The following is a 21,969-nucleotide window of genomic DNA, read 5'->3' as shown; positions in this document are numbered from 1 at the left end:
TGTGCCTAACCATTAACACCGCCTGGTGAAAACAGTTCCACAAGAAATAATTTTCTTCTAGGAAGATATGTGCCTTAAATGTGTACTTAATCTGTATGTGCTGCATGTATAATTAAGGAAGAGCCTGCCAAGTCTTCCTGTGGTCTATACAGAAATTTTTGGATGCTATGAGTTGTGCAGTGAATAAAGGCATTTCTCATTTTTTCTCTCCCTTATATGAGCAGCAATCAAATTAGAGATGAAGGCATGTGCTGAAGCATCTAAGCAAGAAAGACCATCTTCTAAAACAAACAGAAGTAAAGACTGATGAATGAAAGTCAAGCCACAGATACTGACAGGTAAACAAGCTGATGGTGTAAACTAGTTAAAAAAGAGATTATGGCAAGGAGGACAGGCATACTACAGCATCATGAAACACCATCACGTAACTAAAAGGATGAGTGATATCTCAAGGAAAGAAGAGAACTATAGAAGGAAGGTGAGACCAAAACATGATAAGAAAACGACAGTAGAGAACAAAGAAAAAAATGCCAAAAGAGTCAAATAAAAATACATTTTTAGCAGAGAAGGAAAAGGGATATACAGAGTTCTTACAGATTAATGGAATTTGTAACAAACGAAGCATGTTGCTCTTAATAAACATTCCTTTATTGACCAATTATTCCATTAATTGACCTAAGCAATTTATTGACCAAAAACCCAAAATACATTTGTTAATAACAAAAGCAAAACAGAAACAAAAATGAGAAGAAAATCTGCCAGCTAAAAACGGAGTCACAGAAGTTCAAAACTGATACAGATTTTTCCACTGTGCAAGAAGGAAAAACAGAAAAAAAAGGCTTCTGCCAGGACAGGTGATGAAGAAATCAGAACATCTGTCTGAATAAATAGCTCCAGAACCAGACAAATCCAGAAGGCTCAGAGCCAGGGGGATTCATCCCAGATCACTGAAGGAAGCGGCCTGTTTTATCCAAATGAAAAAAATAGTATGTCTTTTATAAACATATTCTTCACTGAGCATGACATACTTTCTTTTTGCTTCAACTATCTTAAGTACTTTTCACTGGGTAGAGAATGAGGAAGAGACACAACACACTGAAACAAGGAAGAAAACTGCACCAATGTCAAATGGGCCCCTAAAGTTATGTGCAACGTGGGCTCACAAAGAGGAACTAACCTGGGAAAGAGAAACATGGCACAGCACTGCTTCAGTCAATATACTCATTGTCCTGGCCTTATAAGCCCATAGCTCACCACTCCTCGATTTACTCATATATAAACTGGTGATACTACTTCATTGCCAATGTTGTATTTATTAATGCCTACCATTATTTGAAAAATGGAAAATTCTGTTCATATGACTATCTTTAGAAATACTGACTGTATTGGTTTGAAAGTCCCCAGATTTCATAAGAAACTTAACAACACATGGAAATGTTACCAGGTCCAAAACGTACCTGAAGTCGAGGGCACCTGGCTGTTGACTTATCTGATTGTTCTTATCTAAAGCTGTTCTTATTTATCTAAAGCTGTTAGATCTCTTGTGTGATAGCATTCAAAAGGATTGTAACTGGTGTTTGTAAGTGGATCAGAGAGAGATCAGAATCTGTATTAACTTTGTAACCCGAGAACACTAGCATATAGAAGACAGACAGTTGTAACCATGTTTTGCATGTCTACATCTTTCCGATGAGGTTCAGCCATATTACCCAATAAAATGAACCCTGAAGTCTTCATCTGGAAATGCCAGTTCAGAGCAAGAGCTCAGAGACCACCTTTAAGTTCTGCATAGAAAAGCAGATTTGGCAAGAATGATCAATTTACCTTGTAGTTAAATTCATTAATTTTGCAGGAATCCTTTGGTTTTGATCCAAAACATTGTGCTGCTTCTTACCCCACAGTTTCTGTTCTCTGCAGCCACCAAATACCTGCCTGTCTGCCTAAAGCAACTGCACAAGACCTTTCAACTGACAAGAACAGATTTGGCTCAGATGCATGGCCTTGCAAAATGTTTCTGTTAGTTTGAAAGCCTTTTTCAGTTTGTTACCTCTACATATATTGGCCCATTCTCAGCAACAGAGAAGAGTCCTTGGGAGGGAGCAAGGAACAGATCTGTTTTGTACAGCTCCATGTTGAAGGTCACGTTGGTGATGTGTGGTTCAGGAGGCCAGAACATGCCTCTGTCATCCTCCGGCTGGTGCAGCGTGCAATTAAACTGAAATGAAGAAAACAATACAAATACATCCTGAGTCAGGAGTGGTAGCTGCATAAGGACAAATTTGGAGTGTACAGTACAGGTCCACCCACGTTCCATCTACTCAGTGCAAATCTTCAACAGGGTCACAAGAAATACAAGCGAGAAGAAATGTGTTAAAATACAAATTAATTGCTATACAATTAATGTAATTTATGTGAAGTGCCTATTACAATAGGCATTTCTCTATTGTCAGGTGCAAACCCGAGAGTAACATACCGCTATTTCAGGCCAGCTTGAGAAAGCAACATCTCCCTCGTCACCATCCCCTGGAAATCCATTATCACCTGATTCCATGTCATCATCATCAAAGCCGCTGCTTTCAGCTGGTGATGACAGCTGAATGACAATCTGCACAAAAGGTATTGCAAACGCATAAAATTAGGTGATAACTGAGCACTTTCTCTTCATGGTTATTATTTTCTTCTCTCTTCAGAACAATGCAAAGGCCAAATGAAGTGCACCAGCTAAGCAGATAGTGAAAGCACATCTTAAACAGCCTTGTGCTGAGCATGTAAGATATGTAGGTTCTATTTAGAGAACGCCCCTTAGTTTGTTTCCAGAATTCAGAGCCAGCAAAGACACTAGTCTGGGTGCTGGTGTCTGAATGAGCACCCCAGCATTTCCATTCTATTTCTGGTACTTCTAAAACCAACACTAAAAAAAGAAACAGCTTTGTAAAGTTATTTTTTGCAACTTACAGTTTTCCTTAATGCACTCACGGAAAATCACTGAAAGTGTTAGGGTCATTAAAGGATTTTCTCTTCTGTCATTTGCCTATTTTTTTCAGAGATGTACACCCAAACCCATGATGTCCTTTTCTTCATTTTTCCCTTGTTTTTCTCTGAATTTCTACTGATTCCCTCCCCCCCCCCTTTTTTTTCCTCCTTCGCACACTTCTCCATTTCTTCACCTGAAAATTCCCGTTTGTGTTTTCCAATGTTCTGCACTCTGCTTCTGTATGCCCTGCGGCTCCTCAGCTAGTCCCCTCCCTTCCAGGACTTCATCTTTGTTTTCTTGGACATAGAGCAACTGCTAAGAAGTGACATCTACACTCTTTGAGACTCCACTGCATGGTGTTTATTTTTTAGGAGAAATGCTCCCAAATTCTGAGAGACACCATACATGATTTGGAGTTTAAGTGAGTAGCCAAGACTATTAAAAGACATGATGGAGAAAGGAGAGGAGGCAAATACTCATTTTAGTTTGGGCCATAATAGAATACAGGGACAATGACAGTATTTGGCTCCAGACACGTGCTATTCTATAGTTTGGAGATGTTTCTATTCACAGTCTTGATTTGGGACTGTTTCTAAAGTTAGGTGCTACAGACTTGCCAGTATAGAACGGTTTTAACCAGGCAAGGTCAGATCAGATTGCCTTAGCTGTGTTTGGGTTGGACCACAGGCTTTCCATCATTTGCCAAGGTTACTTCTATGTACTGGAAAGCTCAGCAAGAGAAACGTGTCATTACTTTCTAACCCAGATTAGCTGCACTGTACTCAAGCTCCTAAGCTGAGCCAGTCTGGAAGCAGTCACTTAGAATCTAAGTGGGCTCCTTAGCATCATCACTCATATACAAGTACTCAGAGTCCCTTCGTCATGTACATCAACTGATAGCAAATATTAATCCACATTGTAAGAGAAAAGCACACACAGATAATGTCTTTTCCTCACATTTTGAAAGCCTTTTTCACACACAATTTTGGAAGAAAAAATTTCACTTAGAATAATTCAGCATATGAATTAAATGGTATTGCTTTGTGCAATCACAAAACTTCATTCCTATTCCTCCTTACAGCTACGTGGTACTGCTTATGTATGGGTACATCAAAACTGGATGAGGAAAGCTGGTGCAACTTCTCTGAGACTGGTACAGATGGTCCCCAAAGTGCAGCCATGCAGTTTTTAAAAGTATTCAGCTCCAACTCCTCCTTTTTCCTTTGGGATACTACCTGACCACAGGAGCACACTGAATGTGCAGCCTTCATACCTCCTTGAATACAGGGACTGTAGCTGCAACTAGGTTTGAGCTAGACAGGAAAGGATCAGGATGCCTCCTTTTTGCTAAGACTAAAGCTAACTACAATGGCTTCGTTGTACCACTATGATGTGCAGCGCAGAAGGCGGCTCCTCTTTGTAAAATACTCACAGAGTTAAAATAAACAATCTTGTTCAAGATATATGCTGTCCGAGTCCCACATTTGTGCAGCAAAGACTCCAAAATGAAATGGGTAGCATTCATCCTGGCTTTGCAAGAGTGATCCAGCAGCGAGAGTTCTGTCCTTGTGTAGCCGCTAGCCTGAAACAAAGGCGCTTTGTAAGTGGGTGAAACACAATTGTGTTAGGCTCTTGCTTAAAGTGCAGCTCAGAATACTGTTCATGACTGCTGATAGGAGGAAGTGAAGTTCATTGTACTGACATCCAGGGAAGGTCACTCTCAAAACGCTGTTATACAGGACAGACGGGGAATAAATGTAACATGGAACAAAGAAAACAACAGGTTCATTATTAATCTGCTGATTAATAATGCTGACTCTGTTTGGTCTGAAATGAGCTAAAAATGCTGTCTGTATCAGGCTCTTTTCCACAATGCAAATGGACACAAGCAACCTGTCAGCTGGTAGATGGTAAAGACAGATCTATTTAGGCCTCACACAGCTATCAAAAGCAGCTTCTTTGTACTTTGCAGATTAAAAACTCAGACTGATGGTTGAGTACAGTATTTTTTTTGACAGAACCAATCCTGCAAAGCTTTAATCAGAAATCCCTCTACAAAATACCAGACTGTTGGGAAGAGGAAACATGACCCTGAGTTACGGTAAAGAATATCTACAGTATAGTTTCCTCACCAAACTATTTTCTGGGGGGTTGGATGGTGATAGCTGTAGATCTTAGAATGTTTATTTTTTCAATCAAAATACAAATAGGAAAAATTTCTTCACCGAAAGGGTTGTCAAGCATTGGAACAGGCTGCCCAGGGAAGTGGTGGAGTCACCATCCCTGGAGGTATTTAAAAGACGTGCAGATGTGGTGCTTAGGGACATGGTTTACTGGTGCACTAGGCACTGCTAGGTTAAACAGTTGGACTTGATGATCTTAAAGGTCTTTTCCAACCTAAATAATTCTATGATTCCATGAAATAAAATGGTCTGCCCCAAAAGCCTGCCCAAACTTGAGAATAAGAGATCACACCAACCTGCAGAGAGTCTTTTTCTACAGCTACTGTCATGGCTTTGTCATCACACTTTATTGACAGGGCTACATCAGCACTGCCCTGAACCTCTTCCGGTTCCTTATGTTTTGAGAGGGAATGCTCAAAGTCATGATTTATTAATGTATCCACTGAACCCCTGGATGGGAATATTCCTTCTCCTACTGTGTCATGTCTTCCTCTGTTAATGTGAAAAGGAAAAGTCAGGCCATCACTTAATGCAGGATTCTTTGGAGCAGGCAGTGGGTTAGCACCCAGCAATTCTGTCAGCTCCGGAGGAAGGGAATGGTCTTCTTCATCATTCATCTCTTCTAAAAAAAAAAGAAGGAAAAAAAAGAACATTAGGTTATTTAATATTTTTCCTAAAAGTGCTCAGAACTAATAATTTTCATACAAAAAAAAAAAAAAATATCCAGAAAGGAAGCTCTTGAAGGACATCCAAAGCAGCATCTTTGTAGTCTTCAAGTAACTAGCCACAATTCCTCCACTAGTTTAGTTATTACTGAGGAATCTAATCTTGGTATAGTCTCTTCTAGAAATCTGCCTCACTAAGAGCTGAAAATAAGGTTTGAGGAGTGGGCCTATTATATGCAAAAGGCAACCACAGAGGTAAAAGAAACATCACATTCAGCAAATACACTATTTTAGTGCTGCAGAAATAGCCTAAGTGCAAATCATTGCATGAAGTTCTTCCATTACCTGCCCCATCACAAATTCAGTCACTCCACTGTTGTGGAACTACTTACATAACCAGAGTGAAGTTAAACGAGAGTTAACTTTATACTGAGTAAATGAGAACACTATCTATCTCCTGGCTTATACACATACTGCTCAGGACAGAAATCTCAACATCTGGCCCAAGCAGATAATTATCTGTAACCCATGAGAGTGCAACTGATAAAATTCATGTGAACATAAGCTTTATCAAAACCACTAAACATTTTTAGCGGTTGAAATTCAGAGTTAGTGAAAAAGCAGATGCAACTCCACTAGCTTCAATGGACCCAGATATCTTTACATCAGCAATGACTTTGGCCAAATAACCAAATTTTTTTTAACAGTTGTATTTATTCCGTTCACTTAGACTTTTCTGGTAAGCCAGTTTTGTCTCTAAACAATTTAAATGTTCATTTAATTGTCTCAAGGAAACACTATGCTCATACTTTAGGAAAAAAAAAAATCAAAGCTGGATTTATTAACTAAAAAGATATCCAGTTGCTGAAGTCCATTCCCATGAACACTGAGCATGGTCAGCTATAATGGCTTGTGAGTTGGATAAACTATAACCCTTTAATTCCACCAACGTATCAGGAAATAACACAATTTGTCTGGACTTTTCTAATCTAAAAGCCACAGATTTTTTTATTTTAACCAGCATTCATAGATCTTACCAGCATTCTTGATGATGAGCAGTGAAAGTAGTGCAACCCCCAACAACAAAGCTTCAAAACTGAGAAAGCACCTTTCAAATCATCATATTCTTGGAAATACCAGATATATTTTTTCTATATGCTGAAAGTCCATCTTCAAGCTTACCTGTGTCTTCAAGTTGCAGATGAAATCTGTTAGCAACAGGGGCTTTTGTGTAGGAAGTAACTGGACTATAGTTATGCTCATAAGCCCACTTGATCAAACTCTCATGCGATGAGGGAATATCAGGTATTACTGATTTACTCATAGTCATGGATCGTTCTGTTTCCTTTCCAAAACCAATACTATTTGATGTCTGCAAACAAAGAAAAACTTGGTTCATGATTTACCATTTAAAACTTGGTTCATGATTTACCATTTAAGGATACCTAAAACGGAATAGTGACACTGACTGAACATGTTTTTTGCTCTATTAAATAATAGCAAACTGAGAACACCTGGGAAATAAACCAAACTCTGCTACCTTAGGCACAGAACTGCTGCACACATGGAGAAAAGCCCCCCCTTCCTCCCAGCCTCTGCCTGGAGTACAATAAATCAAGGTAGTCAGAAACTGTTAATCCCTAAACAAGACAAAGATGTATTTACAGCCTTTTGTATAATGCTGTATTTTCTTCAAAATTGAGTTTAAATGACTTCTAAGGTGAGGTGAAGTTAAGATGACAACTGATTTTTCAAAGGTCCCCTTCATTTCTTTGCTTAGAGAATTACTTAAGCTACATATGGGAAAACATTTGTTCAAATGAGCATTACTGAAAAAGGCAAAACATAGCATGCTCATGAAGTAGAGCTGATACCAGCTAATACTTTAAAGTCAGCTGGCACCAAGGACAGTCTGTGCCTCTCTGAATGAGCTTCATAGTAGAAATTTTGTGTGCCTCCTGCAAAACGTTATGTTAAACAGGCCTGAATTAAATGCTTAAGAGAGCGATAAGTGAGACCATGCACATTTGGGCAAGGCCAAACTACTTAAAGACAACATATACTTTCTGCACATAAATAAAATTTTAAATTTAATTAACAACATAAGTTTTACACAAACAAATTGATACAGCAAACTCATATATACACTTGTCGACCTCTCAGTTTTATTATTAAATAATCACAAATAACGGCTCATCAGAGTTGGCCATGGAATACAGATGAGTCACACAGTCAGTTACCTTTTGCTTTACTGTAAATGTTTTGCAAAATCTCAAAGTTTCTTGTCCAAATGGGCAAGTCAAAGGAATATAACAAGCACCTCTAGCTGTTAGAGGGGCAGTTAGAAAATTACACTTTAACTTGCTTTTAAGTGCTTGGTATCTTAAACGTCTATTTACACAAAGCTAAATACAGATATATTTATTTTTACAGTCACAACGTTACTATTCTCACTACAACAATCACATCAGTGACTACAGAACAAGCTGAACGTGCTCATAGCAGGAAAGGCACAACAACCCACTTTTCAACGATTCCTGCAACGTGACTGAGTTGCACTTTCTATATGCAGATACCACCATTGAATGCTCTACAACAAACACTTTCATTTCCACACCTGATTACCTTCTCCATCATATAGGCTGCTTTTTTTTTTTTTTTTTTTTTTAAATCCCCATTGGTTTCCCTCAACGTGAACAAATCTTAATTCCCGTTCACTTTAGAACGTCAAAAGATTGACTGCACTGATCTCTTTGCCCTGATCGCTTTTAGACAGTGGTCGTATGGACCTGCTACCCAGCGTCACAGAGCTCGACTGCACTTCTGTACCTGAGCTCAGAAACGGAGCTTTTGAACCAAGAAGCCAATAAAGCTCAGAGACTCCCAATGGAACGGCGTAGTTTATCTTCAGCTCCCTCCCTCATTTCTTCCTAATGCTCCACTTTGGCATCCTTTAAACACTCACAGCTTCACAATTGAAGTTAAAGGGAATTTTAGTTGCAGTGTCTGGTTTGAGGATACTGTTACCAGTACAGCTATCAATGACTAGCAAAGGCCACTGAAGATAAGAAACAAAAAGGAAGCAATAGGTATCCTAATTTCAGTGCCTTATTACTGTTTTGGATGAGATAATCTTTTATGCTTCAACAGATACAAATCTGGCCATGATTTATCACACATTTTCATATAACTACACGGCTTTGACTGGTTGGAATGATTATGCTACCCCAACTTTGCTGGATCTCCCCCTCTGCTTTCCTTTTCTTTTTTGTCATGAGGAGACAGCTGAACAAATATTATCTCAGAATTTCTCTGTCCTAGCTGGCACCTGACCATTTCCAGGGTTTGTTTATACCTCTCCACTCCACGCTGAGCCTGTAAATGTTCAGTCCTGCATCGCCACAGTAAAACGAAATGGAGCACAATGGCTTGCAGAAACAGACATGCCTTCCTCCGCTTGCCTGCCCTGCCAACACCTCCACACACAGCGCATGAAACCAGGCAATCCACAGAGTCACCTACTAACCGACTCGGAATAGAGAGAGACCATTTCAGAAACTGGTGGGCAGTTCTTCTCACGTAAGGAACAGTCCCTCCAAGTTTCTGAAACCTTCACAGGTTTGTTCTATGCATTTCACCTCTCTCACTCTTCACCCCTCAATACGCTTATTTCCTTTGAGATAAATGGAAGCTAACAGAATTTATCAAATCTTTCTGCAATTTCACTTCTTCGTCCACTGTGCAACCTACGGTTTCGTAAAAGGACACTGAATCCAAAGGAAGCAATGTGAACGGCAGATAGTCCACAAGCACAGAAATACACAGGCACTGCAATGGGGCTTGATGTAAGGGCAGACAGCAAACAGGAGCTAAACACAGCCTGGGAGGAAAGCATTGCACGTATATTATGTGCAATTACTTTACCTAAACTATTCCCGTTTTACTTGGTTTTGTCTCCATCCTCTTTCAGAGTTTCAAGAAACACAGCAAGCTGGGAGATGAGCTGGATGACCTAAAACGTCTTTTTCATTTTTTGTCTATGAACTTAGACCTTAATAACTCACAGTCCTGGGTTTGAGGCAGCTTAGCACTAACCTTTCCCTCTCGGTTTGCCAATCCCCTCAAGACAATTCTGATTCGTACTGAGGGCAAGAAGTTAGGAAAATTGAAGTGCATGGAACCGATTCAACTAATAAAAAGAACATTGTGAAACATTACCTAATTGTTTAGTAATGTTTTTATGCATTGTCTAAATTTGGACTTGGAAAGGCCTTCAGCTTAACAGAGATACGAACAGATCCTAAATACTGGATGTACAGGCTTTTTAATGACATGGGGGTGTTTAGTTCCCTCCCACACCCCCCTCTAAATAAAAGAGAATAAACATACATTCAGAAAATGAAGCATCTATATAAATGAAGCAGTATAGCAAACAGTTACTCACAAATCCTAACATAAATATACAAAGTCTTTTATATACTGACATTTCCATATATAGTATTACTTTCTCTTGTTGTTAATCTAAATAGAATGTTACCTTCTGCCACTCGTTCGAGAAAGACTTTTCACTTATACTTTTTTACGTACACTTTCAATAGTTAATAAATAAGAACTTTAAAAAGAATAGGAGCCTTGCTTTTCTATACTCAAGTGCAGCACTTTAGACATTTTAAAATCCTCTAGAATCCCTCTCCCTGAAAATTCATCATCCATAAAGAGGTAGCTTCATAGATATGAAATATGGTACTTTGGCTATCTCCAAGCATGAAGTGAACTAATGCACAATTCTCTATCCTGTGAAAGTAGACCCATATAGGACTAAAGATACAGTGGTGAATTTTACATAATAACCCAGAATGAAACTTTCAAGTCAAGCATTGTTTTTTGCCCTTCTGCTTACAAGTGTGGTAATCCTGGGCAACTAACCTTGACCTTTCTCTTTAAGGGCTGATTATTTAGGACCTACAGGATGACTAGAACATCCTTTCCTGTCTGTAAGACAAAGATGTGTCAGGGATCAAAAGGGAATTTCATCATCCACCCTAGATAATTTTTCCATTCAATTTTCTGAGCAACACCATAATTTATTTCCTTTTAAATCCCTCACTCTCAAAATCTAGCATGAAATCCTGCCTACCAATCTGTCCCTTTAGAAGACTTAGATTAAGCAGCCTTTAGATCAAACAACCTGTCAGAATTGCCCCTGCACACATTAAAAGGAGAAAGCTACTAAGCAAAGTGAAATTCTTATAAATACAGATAGCTGGAGTTTGAAAATGTATCTGACTTACTGTAAAACTGTTAATCAGGCGGCCACTGGGTGGTCCTGAGCAAACATTTAGCTCAACTGCACAATGCACTCCTAACTGATCACTGATGAAGACAGAAAGAGGCCACACATTTATAGACTGCAAGATCAGTCCAACTTTATTTATTTATTTCAGAGCAAGGGAAAACACATTTTCTTCGTAGAAATGGTGTTGAGCCACAAAGCCTGTACCAAAAATCATTCTGAATCAGAACCTCCAATTATGCGTAAGTATAGTTTCAGAAGTTTAGCTTTAGAGATCCTGGTTTAAATTTTTAAAAACTTACTATTTGCGGTCTGAGGAGAGGTGAGGTCAATTTGACCAAACCCTTGCTGGGGACAGAAGTACTGGCAGGGAAGAGGGCTAGAGACTACTACAACCACAAGTGGAAGGAGTAAAAAAGTTTCCACTTCTAAAGGGACATGGGTGTGTGCCGTGTATCTAGGATTATCCATTCTGCACTCACAGGCATCTTTCCAACTTCTGAGATGAACCTGTAGGTCCACTCACCAAAGTAACAGCAAAAAGGGAGATGAACATCCAACTCGGTGTTTAGGGTACTTCAACAGAAGTCAAAAAGACACTGACCCTAAATCCTTGCACTAACCACCTGGCTTCTGTGATGTGCTGGTCAGTTTAATAGCCCATATATTAAGAGTAAAGGAGAAAACAAAAGTTTCTGTATTTACTCCTTGAAATGCAGTAATAATTAAAAAAAGAGCAGCTAAGAGAGAAAACATTCAGAAATCAATATGGTCTAGCACTATATCACATTTAAACGGATTTTATACCGCTGCAGTATGATATCTCAAAAAATAAAGGTGCCTTAACTTACAATCACTTCCAGCTTTCCCTGGACATCATGCGACTTGATAACCCAATTGACAGACTTTTTACACTTGAGGATAAGTACGACATCTCTGACAAGCTTGGCGCCTGGTTGAGTTGGTTTAATGTCCACGATTATATCCACCTGGAAAGCACTGTATGTGGAAAATAGAGAGAAAGTTAGACCAGAATGCCAGAAATTTTCAGCTATCAACCTTCTTCCAATCCATCATGTTTCCACTGTCTGGCCAGCTGATTAAAATGCTGGAGATTATCCCAGGCAACACAACATGTGCAAAACAGATTGTTATTCCACATACGCTTAAATGATTTTTGCATAACAATAGAAACAAATACTTTTTAGACAAATAATATTTTTGTGTCTTGTTTACAAGAAGCATGCTACTCTTTTCAGCTATTATTTAGAGCAAGTTAGTTATAGGACTAGCAGTTTGCTTTATAAAGTAAATTTTGTTTTCTTATTTCACTGTGACAATGCCTAAATATAGCTGTTTCAGTTTCCTCTAGCTATAACTGTATTAAAGCTCAAAATAATATCTTAAAAAAAGCAAAAAGACAAATTAAGCAGGTTAATACCAAAAAAATGCACAAATACTATATTGGGGAGTGTCTCTGCCTAGGCAGTTAAATTGTGGAAATTACTTTGCTTAGGATCTTGTGTGTGTTGAGGAATTAAGTCGTCGTATTCAGTTTCCAGTACTTCTGGATATATACTTACTTTAAAAAGAAAAGAAAAGAAAAGCAGATGTCCAGCCTACTGCTTGCTGGAAAATAGATGAACACTATCCAGATTTTCAAGACCTCAGTAAAATAAGTAGAACAAATGGGTTTGTACCCATCAATAACATCTCGTCGTGCAAAATATTAATTCAACAGAAAAACCTTTACTTCCAGATCATCTTATGGGGCTGTATATCATAAGAATGTGCTCATCCCCAAGTAGCAGGTTTCAACTAAGATTCTGCACTGAGACTTAGTGTATCTTGGGACCTTCGTTTCACCTCCTGCAGTTTTACACATGCCCAGCTCAGCTTCTGTAGGTTTCTTTGTGGATATAAACTTTATAAAGATAGCTGTGGATAACACACAAAACTAAGAACGAAGCAAGAGGGATTTGACTTATTACTTTTTTTACTTTTAATAACAAAACATTTAAACATTTCACAGTCTTATTGCCTGAAAAACAAATTCCTACCATACTATCAGCCAAATCCAAAAGTCCAGAGGGCTTGGAGACAGGGCTGTCATTGCGTTAACACTGCAAGGGACTTACAATGATGTTGACGCTCAAGAACAGCTCTGTTCAGGATGGGGCTGCAACTCACACCACACAGAGGCAGATCATTTGGGCTTACCTACTCCACTTCCACTACATCTCAGCACTTTCCTACTCTCCCAAGGTTGGTAGGCAAGAATATTCTCAGGCTCTGGGTTCACCACCTTGCAATGAGATAATTACCCTTCCTGCAAAGACCCCTCCTCCCACCTCTATCTCCCTGTGTGATTTCCTCATCAGGGATGGGATGTGCTCATATGTACCTGCATGAGGAGCACAAAAAATTGGACAATGCTAGATATCCAGTGTCTGCAGTACGCAGACAGGATTTTAATTCTACCTTATCTCTGATGAAATTGTATTTTTCTTCTTGCAAAAGGGAAAACCATCTAGGTTTCATAGCAAATTTCTGTTCTAGCAACCATACTCAGCACTTATGAAGAGCTTTTCCAGGTATGACTATCTGAAGCAAACCTCATTCATGTGCTGCCACTAAGACCTAGGAGACACCAGCAAAGGATGAATGTTTTAAATGTCCTACCTCCCAAGTCTACAGTACCTTTGACAATTTAGATAATCCTCATAACGTGTACAGAGAGTTAAGTAATTTTCCCTAACGACTAGTTATAAACTTCTTTGATCAGTGGACCACTGTCAACCCTTAGCATTTCTTGCAATTATCAAAATACCCCTGAAACTCAACTGGAAATTTGACAGAAAATACTGTTATGATTCTGCAGACCAGCTGTGGAACAATTACCATGGATGACCGCAGATCACTTGCAACCTCTGGACCACTGTTTGGGAGCCACTGCCCTAGGCCTTGCTGCCAGTCATCCCTACCTGTTATAGGTCAAGGTTACTTTTAACCTCCCTCTCACCTCCTCATACAGTGGTCTCATCTTAAACCCTGTCAGATGCTGCCCTTATTCATATTCGCTTATTCACCTTATTCTTGGAAAAATTTGATTGATTGAACAAGAAGGGGGGCAGGATACAGTCCATAAAAACTGTGCTTTGCAGTCTTGTCCAGAAAAATCCTGGGATCGTGAAGCAGAATCCAACATCTTTACATACTGAAGAACTAATTTCTATTTAAGGCAAACTACTAAGGTCCAAGCTCTTCTTGTAAGGATGAAATGGCTACTTTCATTTGATTTTCAATAGGCAGCTGAAATCTTTAGCTATGATTTCAAACAGATTTAGTCTATTTAGATGATACTTTACCTGTATGGATTGGAATTTGGAGTGATTAGTTCAATGATATGAACTTCTCTTTCTTGGACTAAGTTAGACATAAGGCATCCCTCTGCTGTTTTTGGTTGTAGGTATCCCGCAAGGTAATTTAAAGAGAGAAAATTCTTTTCTATGTTGCACGAGGGAGGAAACACTTGATCTGGAGGGGGGGGAAAAAAAGAAAGCATATGCACCTTTACACAGAGATATCATCTTACATGCACGTATGTACCGCATTTACTTCAGCATGGCACTGTATTTTATGACATAAAATACAGTCTTCAGGCTAAAAGGTATATCTATTATCTATCATAAGCACTTAATAACATTGAAAGGGAGATCACCGTTGCAATAACACGGCACATCTCTTATGTAAAATATATACTTGTAAACTGAACAGTTTCTATTTACGGATTTAAATATTTAATAAAAGAAAATCCCTACAAAGAGAAATCTGAAAACAAGACTGAAGGAAAATATGTGAGCATTTTTCAAAATGAATAAAATACATTTAATTTGTTCCTTGCACCTTTAAAAAAAGATTTCTTTCTTTTGAAATTAACTCAGAAAACTTTTGTGATCAATTCCTTCTCCCTTTAGAAAATGTTTTATTCTTGTTATTATAAACTTACCACATTTAAAAGATCACAGAAAATATTTTCCATTTCCTTACTCAATATATTTTCCTATATATTGTGTAGTCAGAGTCAGTGTTGTCTAGAAATACTGCAGTTCTTTTGTGCATGGAAAATTGAATATAGCACGAAAAGGATGAAATCAGTTCTTGATATTAAGGAAGTCCGACCATAATATCCATAACTGAAATTAAGAAATTCTAGAGTAGATATTCAATCTCTCTTTTGGTTTTAACTGCCTAGCTGATCAAGAGCATTACTTAGTGTACAATGCAAAACACAAAAAATAATCACTTGGTATGAAGTTCTCATGCACAGCCTACATTACTGTATCCCAAGAAGCAGTATTTCCATTGAAAAATAGGACTACTTTGTGTTTCTGAGATAGCTTTACATATGAATTGTCATAATACACAGAGGGACTTAAGTATCATGTTCAAAGAAACAAAGTCCTGTAAGAATATAATTCCAAACGGCTGGCTCTTTGACCTTTGCTTTACAAAGAAGGCTTTCCTATTAAGATCAGTAGCAAGACAGAAAAAAGAAAAAAATCAAATATAATGCATAATGCATGCAAAACTGTGGACGAACTCCTAAAAGCTGAGCTGAGACCACTGTTAGCATTTGCTCCCTAAATAAGAGCTGAAATGTCACCCTGAAGCACATTTGTGTGTGCTACACAACTTTGCAGGGAGACCAGAGACTCCTGTGACCCTGGCCACTGCAGAAACAATTAAGGGAGTTTCTTCTCCTGATCTTACACAAAGTAGTCTTTGAATATTAACCTTGCTGTCTTCCCTACAGAATCTATGAAAGCTGTATGAGGCTGTAACTACTCATACTGCCCAAGCAAAGCACTCCTCTAACATCTGGTATGTGCCCTGCCAGATTCGCCTTGAATGCAGCTGCAGTTCTGCCAGCTCCTCCCACAACAGCAGAGAATGGAAAATGATCCCAAATGGCCTACACTGAGCTTGAATTTATATATATACATACACACACAGACGGAGATACTAGGTATTTGCTTCTCAGCTGCCATACAACACAATTCAAGCCGTAAAATAACAGCTTCTGAGTAGTTTGTGGATAATTACCACACGTGCTATCGTTTGCCATGGCAAAGAACTTGGTTCCTGCTCCTGGCACTTCCATTAAAGGTCTCTGGAGCTCTCAAGAACCACTGCTCTCGCCGCCACCAGCACAGAGGCTCCCCAGCCTGGGCCCCCACTTGATAGCACGCTTTTCCTCTGCAGCAAATTTTAACTCTGTCACTGGCTACGTGACGTACACACTTACTTCCCCCCATCACCAAAATGTATTTACTCTTGTCTGTGCCAGTTACCAAGATCTGGGCTGGAACAGAAAAGAAAAGGGGATCCATTTCATCTTTCTTTGCTCACTACAATCCTTTTCTTTTTTAGTTTCAGGGCTGCCTACTTGCTTTGGAAAGGGACTGCAGGTGCCTGCAATCAATTAAAAACCTTACTAAACCAGCCAGCAAACAGTTTATGGACCCCGTGCCTCTCTAATCTCCACAGACTCCCAATATAGAATCAGACATGAGGTTCGCCTGTAACACCCTCAGCGGAGGGTCTCCGGCCAGCACGCCCGGGTGTCGTGGGGCCCCGCTGGCCAGAAGGCACGCGGCGGAGCTGTGCGCGGCGGCTGGCAGCCGCCTTCCCCTCCGGCGTGTGCCAGGCTGCTCGGATGAAGGCGGAGGGTTGCACACTTGGATCTGTAGTTTCTGTGGGCAGCACCTCCATTTTACAGACGAGGACAGACACCGTCTGCTCTATTCTGCACAAATTAGGTGTCATCTGCAGGTTCTTGGCTAAACTGGATAAAAGTTAAGTATCCCAGCTTAAAATAATGAGGAGGTTTTTGTGAAATTGAGCGCCGTTAATCAGGTGTCACTCTCCAAGACAGGGGCCCTGGGCAGCAGAAGTTTGATTCAACAATAAAAATCCCATCCAAGCAGAGCTTGCCTTTCAAAGTCTGAGCTGGGGATAAGCGAGGCGTTTGGGATTTTCCTCAGCCGCTCTGATGGCGGGGCTTTTTCGTGTGTACTTTGCAGTTTACTACCCCTTAGCATGAACGAGATCAGAACCTCAACTGACATTTAATGGCAGGGTCTAAACGCAAGCAGGGAAGGGGCTGCAGCGGTCTCTGGAGGGAGGGTGGAAACTGTCGGCGGTGCTCACCCTCAGCAGGACACACAGCTAAAGCCTGACACAACGCAATAACCTACAAGTATTAAACCAAGCAAGTCGGGTGTGCAGGATACGTGCACTAGTGTGTACAGGCTACAAATTCAGAGTCAGGACTGAAGCTTCAGCTTCTGCCAGGACAGGACCACAGTGTTACCGTCTGTAAACAGACTGTATGTTTTCCAGCCTAGTTATTCTTATGGTTGACTAATTTTTTTCTTATTTAGCTAAGAAATGTGTTGAAATTAGGCTCCCTCCAGGCTAGCACATCTGCCCTGGATTTACACTGGTGGTACTGGATGCGTTAGGTAACATTTAGCTACCTGATAAGTCTTCCTGACTTGTACAATCGTATCTCATTGAAGCATGAGGAATTAAACTGACTTCCGCTGAAAAACATGTACTAAGATCACTTTCACCATGAGCAGTCCCGCTTTCTAGAATCTGACAGCGATTATCACGGCAATTACTTTGCCATCTCCTTCACTACACAAATCAGAGCAAGAACGAGAACCCCACTTCTTGTGCCCCCTTCCTCCAAACCCTCATTCTGGCCCCTTTAAGTTCTCACTGTGCTCACCATCCCTGCAGTATTTGATCAGCCAGTCTTTCGAATCAACAGGATTCAGATGCACTTGGCCCTGACCCAGTTTGCTAGCTCATGCAGCTGCCTTTCATTTGCAGCTTCAAAAGTGATTTCAGAGACCCATAGCATCAGAAGCAGTTTTATCCTCTGAAAGATCACCCTTCTTCAGATCTTTTTGTCCTCTGGCTTGTGTTTTCTGTTTGCTGTATTCAGCTACAACCTCAACTTCTAAAATGTTACATCTTCTTCTAACTTGAGTGAAATGTAGACAATTACATGAATACTGCCATTAAATTCTGTATTGGTCACATAGCAAGGAACTACTTCATATGACCACCTATAGATTATGAGTAATACTAGCTGTGATTCATAGACTGGCAGCTGAGGGTACCTGACTAAAGCACTTGCAGAGTGTGAGTTTTGTATGAAAAGTCTGAAATGTCCATCAGCATACACTGTGGTTTGTGGAATCCACCGACTCCATCGTTGACTCTGCAGAGCAGCGAAAGGGTCCACGTCCCACGTGGTTTCCACAGAACTCCTCACACGACTGCTGCAGTTCAAGAACTGACCCTCTCCCCACCCCCGAACACATGCATAACCCCCCCCCATACATGGATATTCATTCTTCTGCCAAGAATTTAAATCAAAATCAAATATGGTTACAGCTGAGCTAGTTTGCAGGAGCCTTCTCAGAAACTGTCTATTTTGGTTGCCTGCCAAGTTCCATTTTGTGTACTTACTCCTAATTAAATTGTGTTTTAACACATTCTAAAGATGATGCAAAGTTCTCCTATTTAGCTGCTTAGTTTGACTGGAGACGTGCAAATCAACAAAAAAAATTTTATCTGTTTTTTGACACGTCTAATTAAATGTTCATCTCTGCAATGCAGAGACCACTACTCCCATGTATACGTTCCAAGAGCACTTTAATAAGCTAATAAATATATTTCTGAATGATTTTCTGGCATTGAAATCCAAGACTGGTGCCAAGTAGAACAAAAATCGCGCAGGGGAATCCTGTACAGATTTGGCAGGATTTAGATAAAACCAACACAGGCATGTTCCGATTTTGGGGGGCAAGCCTCATGCTTTAGGAAATCAAATGATCAGATACAGGTGGTTAGGAAAGAATGTTTTCTCCACAGAAGGTTTTGGGGGTTTTTTTTTGTAGCCAACTAGTTCAGCTATGCAGGAGTTTCTCTAGAAATATTGCTGAAGTACTCCTAAATTAGGCTGCTGGTGCTAGTAAATGCTGAGCCCACCGGTACTCATTGCATGTTGATAAAATGTTCTATTGATTTCTACTTTTCCCATTGCTGAACTTTTTGAGAGACAACAATTAGTTTCAAAATACCTGGACCACTAGCTGCAATGCGAATCAGTTCCAGTTCACTTTTAGCAGCCTTTATTCTTGTTGCTTTTGGTTTAGCCTAAACCTGGATGTTTGCTTTAGCCTGAACTTGGATGACAGCTTCAGAGAACAAAAAAGTGAATTGCAGGCCATTAGGTAAAGAACACTGACAGCTTAAAACATCCCATACCTGCGAAAATTTCACCCCCAATCATCCTGCACAATAGAAGAAAGTCTGCTCTCCCTGCAAAGTTCCTTTTAGTAACTAGATATTTTCCAGAAAATGAACTTGAATAGAGATGAGTAGGGCATAAACCCTGCTGAACCAACTGCCTTGCTCCAAGAATGTAGTGAAGAGAAGAGCTGTGGCTCTTGTGTTATCCACGGTTTATGACCAGCTCAGGTGAAACTCCCCTGCGGAAGACATGCTATGTGACCGGCAGCCAGCTGAGGGAAAGCATGAGCCAGAAGGTGCTGCAGAGGCTCATGTTGTTAACTTGTTCCAACGCTGCTCAGCTACAGAGCTACAGCCCAAACCCTACCCTAATATGGGCCTGTGAAATCCCTGAGGACCTGGAGTCCTCTCCCACCTGCCCTAGGCCACCTGATGAATTTGGCACGGGAGAGGAAATCTTACTCCCTGGGATGAAAATACACAAGGACATCAGACTGAGGCAACTTATCTTGGTGTGGAAAGCAATAATTCTTTGCCTCAAAGTAGTCTGGATCCTTCTATTTTTTTCAGTATTTGCTTGTATAACTCAGGTCTTTCTAGAAATTACCCCCCACCTCAGGTTCTCTACTTCAGTCCTTTAGATGACAACACCCAAACCATTACCATAAGTAGTTTATTCCCTTTAAAAGGTGAAGCTTTGACTCCTCTTAAGATTCTGGCCAATTGTATCCATATTTATGAGCGTAAAATTATGGCACCAGAATCCATTAACAGTTGCCTAAATCCAAGGTCTGGTCTTTAAACTTGCTCTTATTTCTCTGCCTTCCCCTTTCATATCACATCTCTTGGAAAATGAGAAGTATGTTTAAAGACTAAAATAAGAAATGTGAAATAATACTACAGCAAGACTTATTCTCACCATCTAGAAGTGCCTATCAATTCTGTTGGTTTTGTTTTGGTTTACCTTCTCCTACTTTAATATAGATGTTTCTTGATATTTTGAGTTCAGTGAAAGATGTTACTGCTCCATATTCCTTCTGGGCCCACTGTAGCAGATGTTCATTTTTCTCAGGAAAAAGCTTTTCTTCTGTTTCTGCTGACAAGGAGAAATTTCCTTTCTCAAACTGAACAACGGAACCCAAAGACACCTGATGGGAATAAAAACATATTTTCAATGTGGTACATTTATCCACACAGACAGGTAGCACGTTTAAGCAATGTAATCTCTCACACCCAAATGCATTCACTGAAGGTGATTACGGCTTATTTCCAACAATGCCCAAGCTTCCCGTGTTTTAATATCTGCATAATGATCCCTTTTTCAGAGATGTTTTTAAAAAATGAAGCACCCCTCAGCCCGGCTGGGGTGCACGTGGCAGCTGACTAACGGAGGGCTCTGAGCCACTCTCCAAAGCCGTCCTGCTGCAGACGTGGTACGACAGCGCTGCAAGGGGAGCTGAACTGTGGGCGCGAGGGGAGGGCTGGAAGGCAAGAGGAAAACTAAGACAGGAGAGAGTGAGAAGGCGATGGTTGGAGGAACTGAAGGGAGAGAAGGGTGTGAAGCTCAATAAAACCAGGAACTACTGAAGTAACTCCCGAATCAGAAAGAACATGAGTCCAAGCTCAGTGACAGATAAAGGCTAAAAGAAAAACACAGAGTAAAGAAGGAGAAAGGCTAATAGAAAGGGAAGATACTTACTGTTGCTTTATTTACAGGAAGTAAGGAAATGCTTTAGTCTAACACGTAAAGCAGATGAGTTATACATCTTTAGAAAAAGCCTTATAAATAGGTTACACTAACTCAGGTCTTGACTGGAAAAACTAAAATGTTGTTTAAAATAGTCAAAATGGAAAAACAGTAAGTAGAAGTGTAACGGGTTCTGTGGGAAAGCCTAAGATTTTCAAATACAACTTCATTGAAATGGCAGTAGCATCATTCAAGAAAAGAAGAGAGCACAGGGTCAGACTCTCTTTCAGATTGGGACCTGCTTCAACTTGCGTTGGTCTTGAGAGATAAACAAGTCATTCCAGATTTACTGCAAAGCAAAATCCTCCCAACAGCAACCTTTTGGCTCTCCTGTCCCTGCAGAGGGATGTGGCCAACATTTCCAGAACATGTGTCAGCTCTCAAGAAGTCCCTATAGCAAGTGGTGAAAGAGCATTCCTTCATCTGCCCAACCTCAGAAGCCATCACCCATCCATACACTTCACTGTCTCTTCCTTCAAGGTGCTTGAGAACTGCAGCCTGCACGCCCTACCTGGGCTGGTCCTTCCACGCACACTTTCACTAAGATCTAAAACATCAAGTCAAGAATAACATGTGCTTGAGTGAGAAAGCACAGCAAGATGAATAAGCTTTCAGGTTTGAAAGCATCAGTGAAGATTTGTTTGGGCATGTTCCCTGTAGTAGTGTGTAAGCAGTGCTTGCCCAGATAGAACACACAGCCCCTACTTCCAGGCTGCTGCAGTAGGCAAGGCTTCAGGAAAGAAGTACCATTTTCTTGTGCTGTCCCCAGAGCA

At 40.2% G+C, this 21,969-nt stretch overlaps 1 protein-coding gene across 1 annotated transcript in view; it reads right to left on the bottom strand.

Moving 5' to 3' along the window:
* Nucleotides 1-21,969, bottom strand: part of TGFBR3 (transforming growth factor beta receptor 3) — a 125,143-nt gene that overhangs the window by 18,550 nt on the left and 84,624 nt on the right. Inside the window, exons 5-12 of the mRNA XM_075508386.1 lie at nt 20,414-20,597; nt 14,484-14,652; nt 11,967-12,114; nt 7,005-7,194; nt 5,454-5,779; nt 4,407-4,556; nt 2,474-2,605; nt 2,048-2,215 (exon numbers count right to left, since the gene is read on the bottom strand). Coding sequence (XP_075364501.1) covers nt 2,048-2,215; nt 2,474-2,605; nt 4,407-4,556; nt 5,454-5,779; nt 7,005-7,194; nt 11,967-12,114; nt 14,484-14,652; nt 20,414-20,597 — 1,467 coding nt within the window. The remainder of the gene's footprint in view (nt 1-2,047; nt 2,216-2,473; nt 2,606-4,406; nt 4,557-5,453; nt 5,780-7,004; nt 7,195-11,966; nt 12,115-14,483; nt 14,653-20,413; nt 20,598-21,969) is intronic.

This window comes from Mycteria americana, chromosome 7, assembly GCF_035582795.1.
Source record: "Mycteria americana isolate JAX WOST 10 ecotype Jacksonville Zoo and Gardens chromosome 7, USCA_MyAme_1.0, whole genome shotgun sequence".
Classification (NCBI taxonomy): Eukaryota; Metazoa; Chordata; class Aves; order Ciconiiformes; family Ciconiidae; genus Mycteria; species Mycteria americana.
Note: the sequence above shows the minus strand (reverse complement) of the source record. Positions and strands in the feature narration are given on the sequence as shown.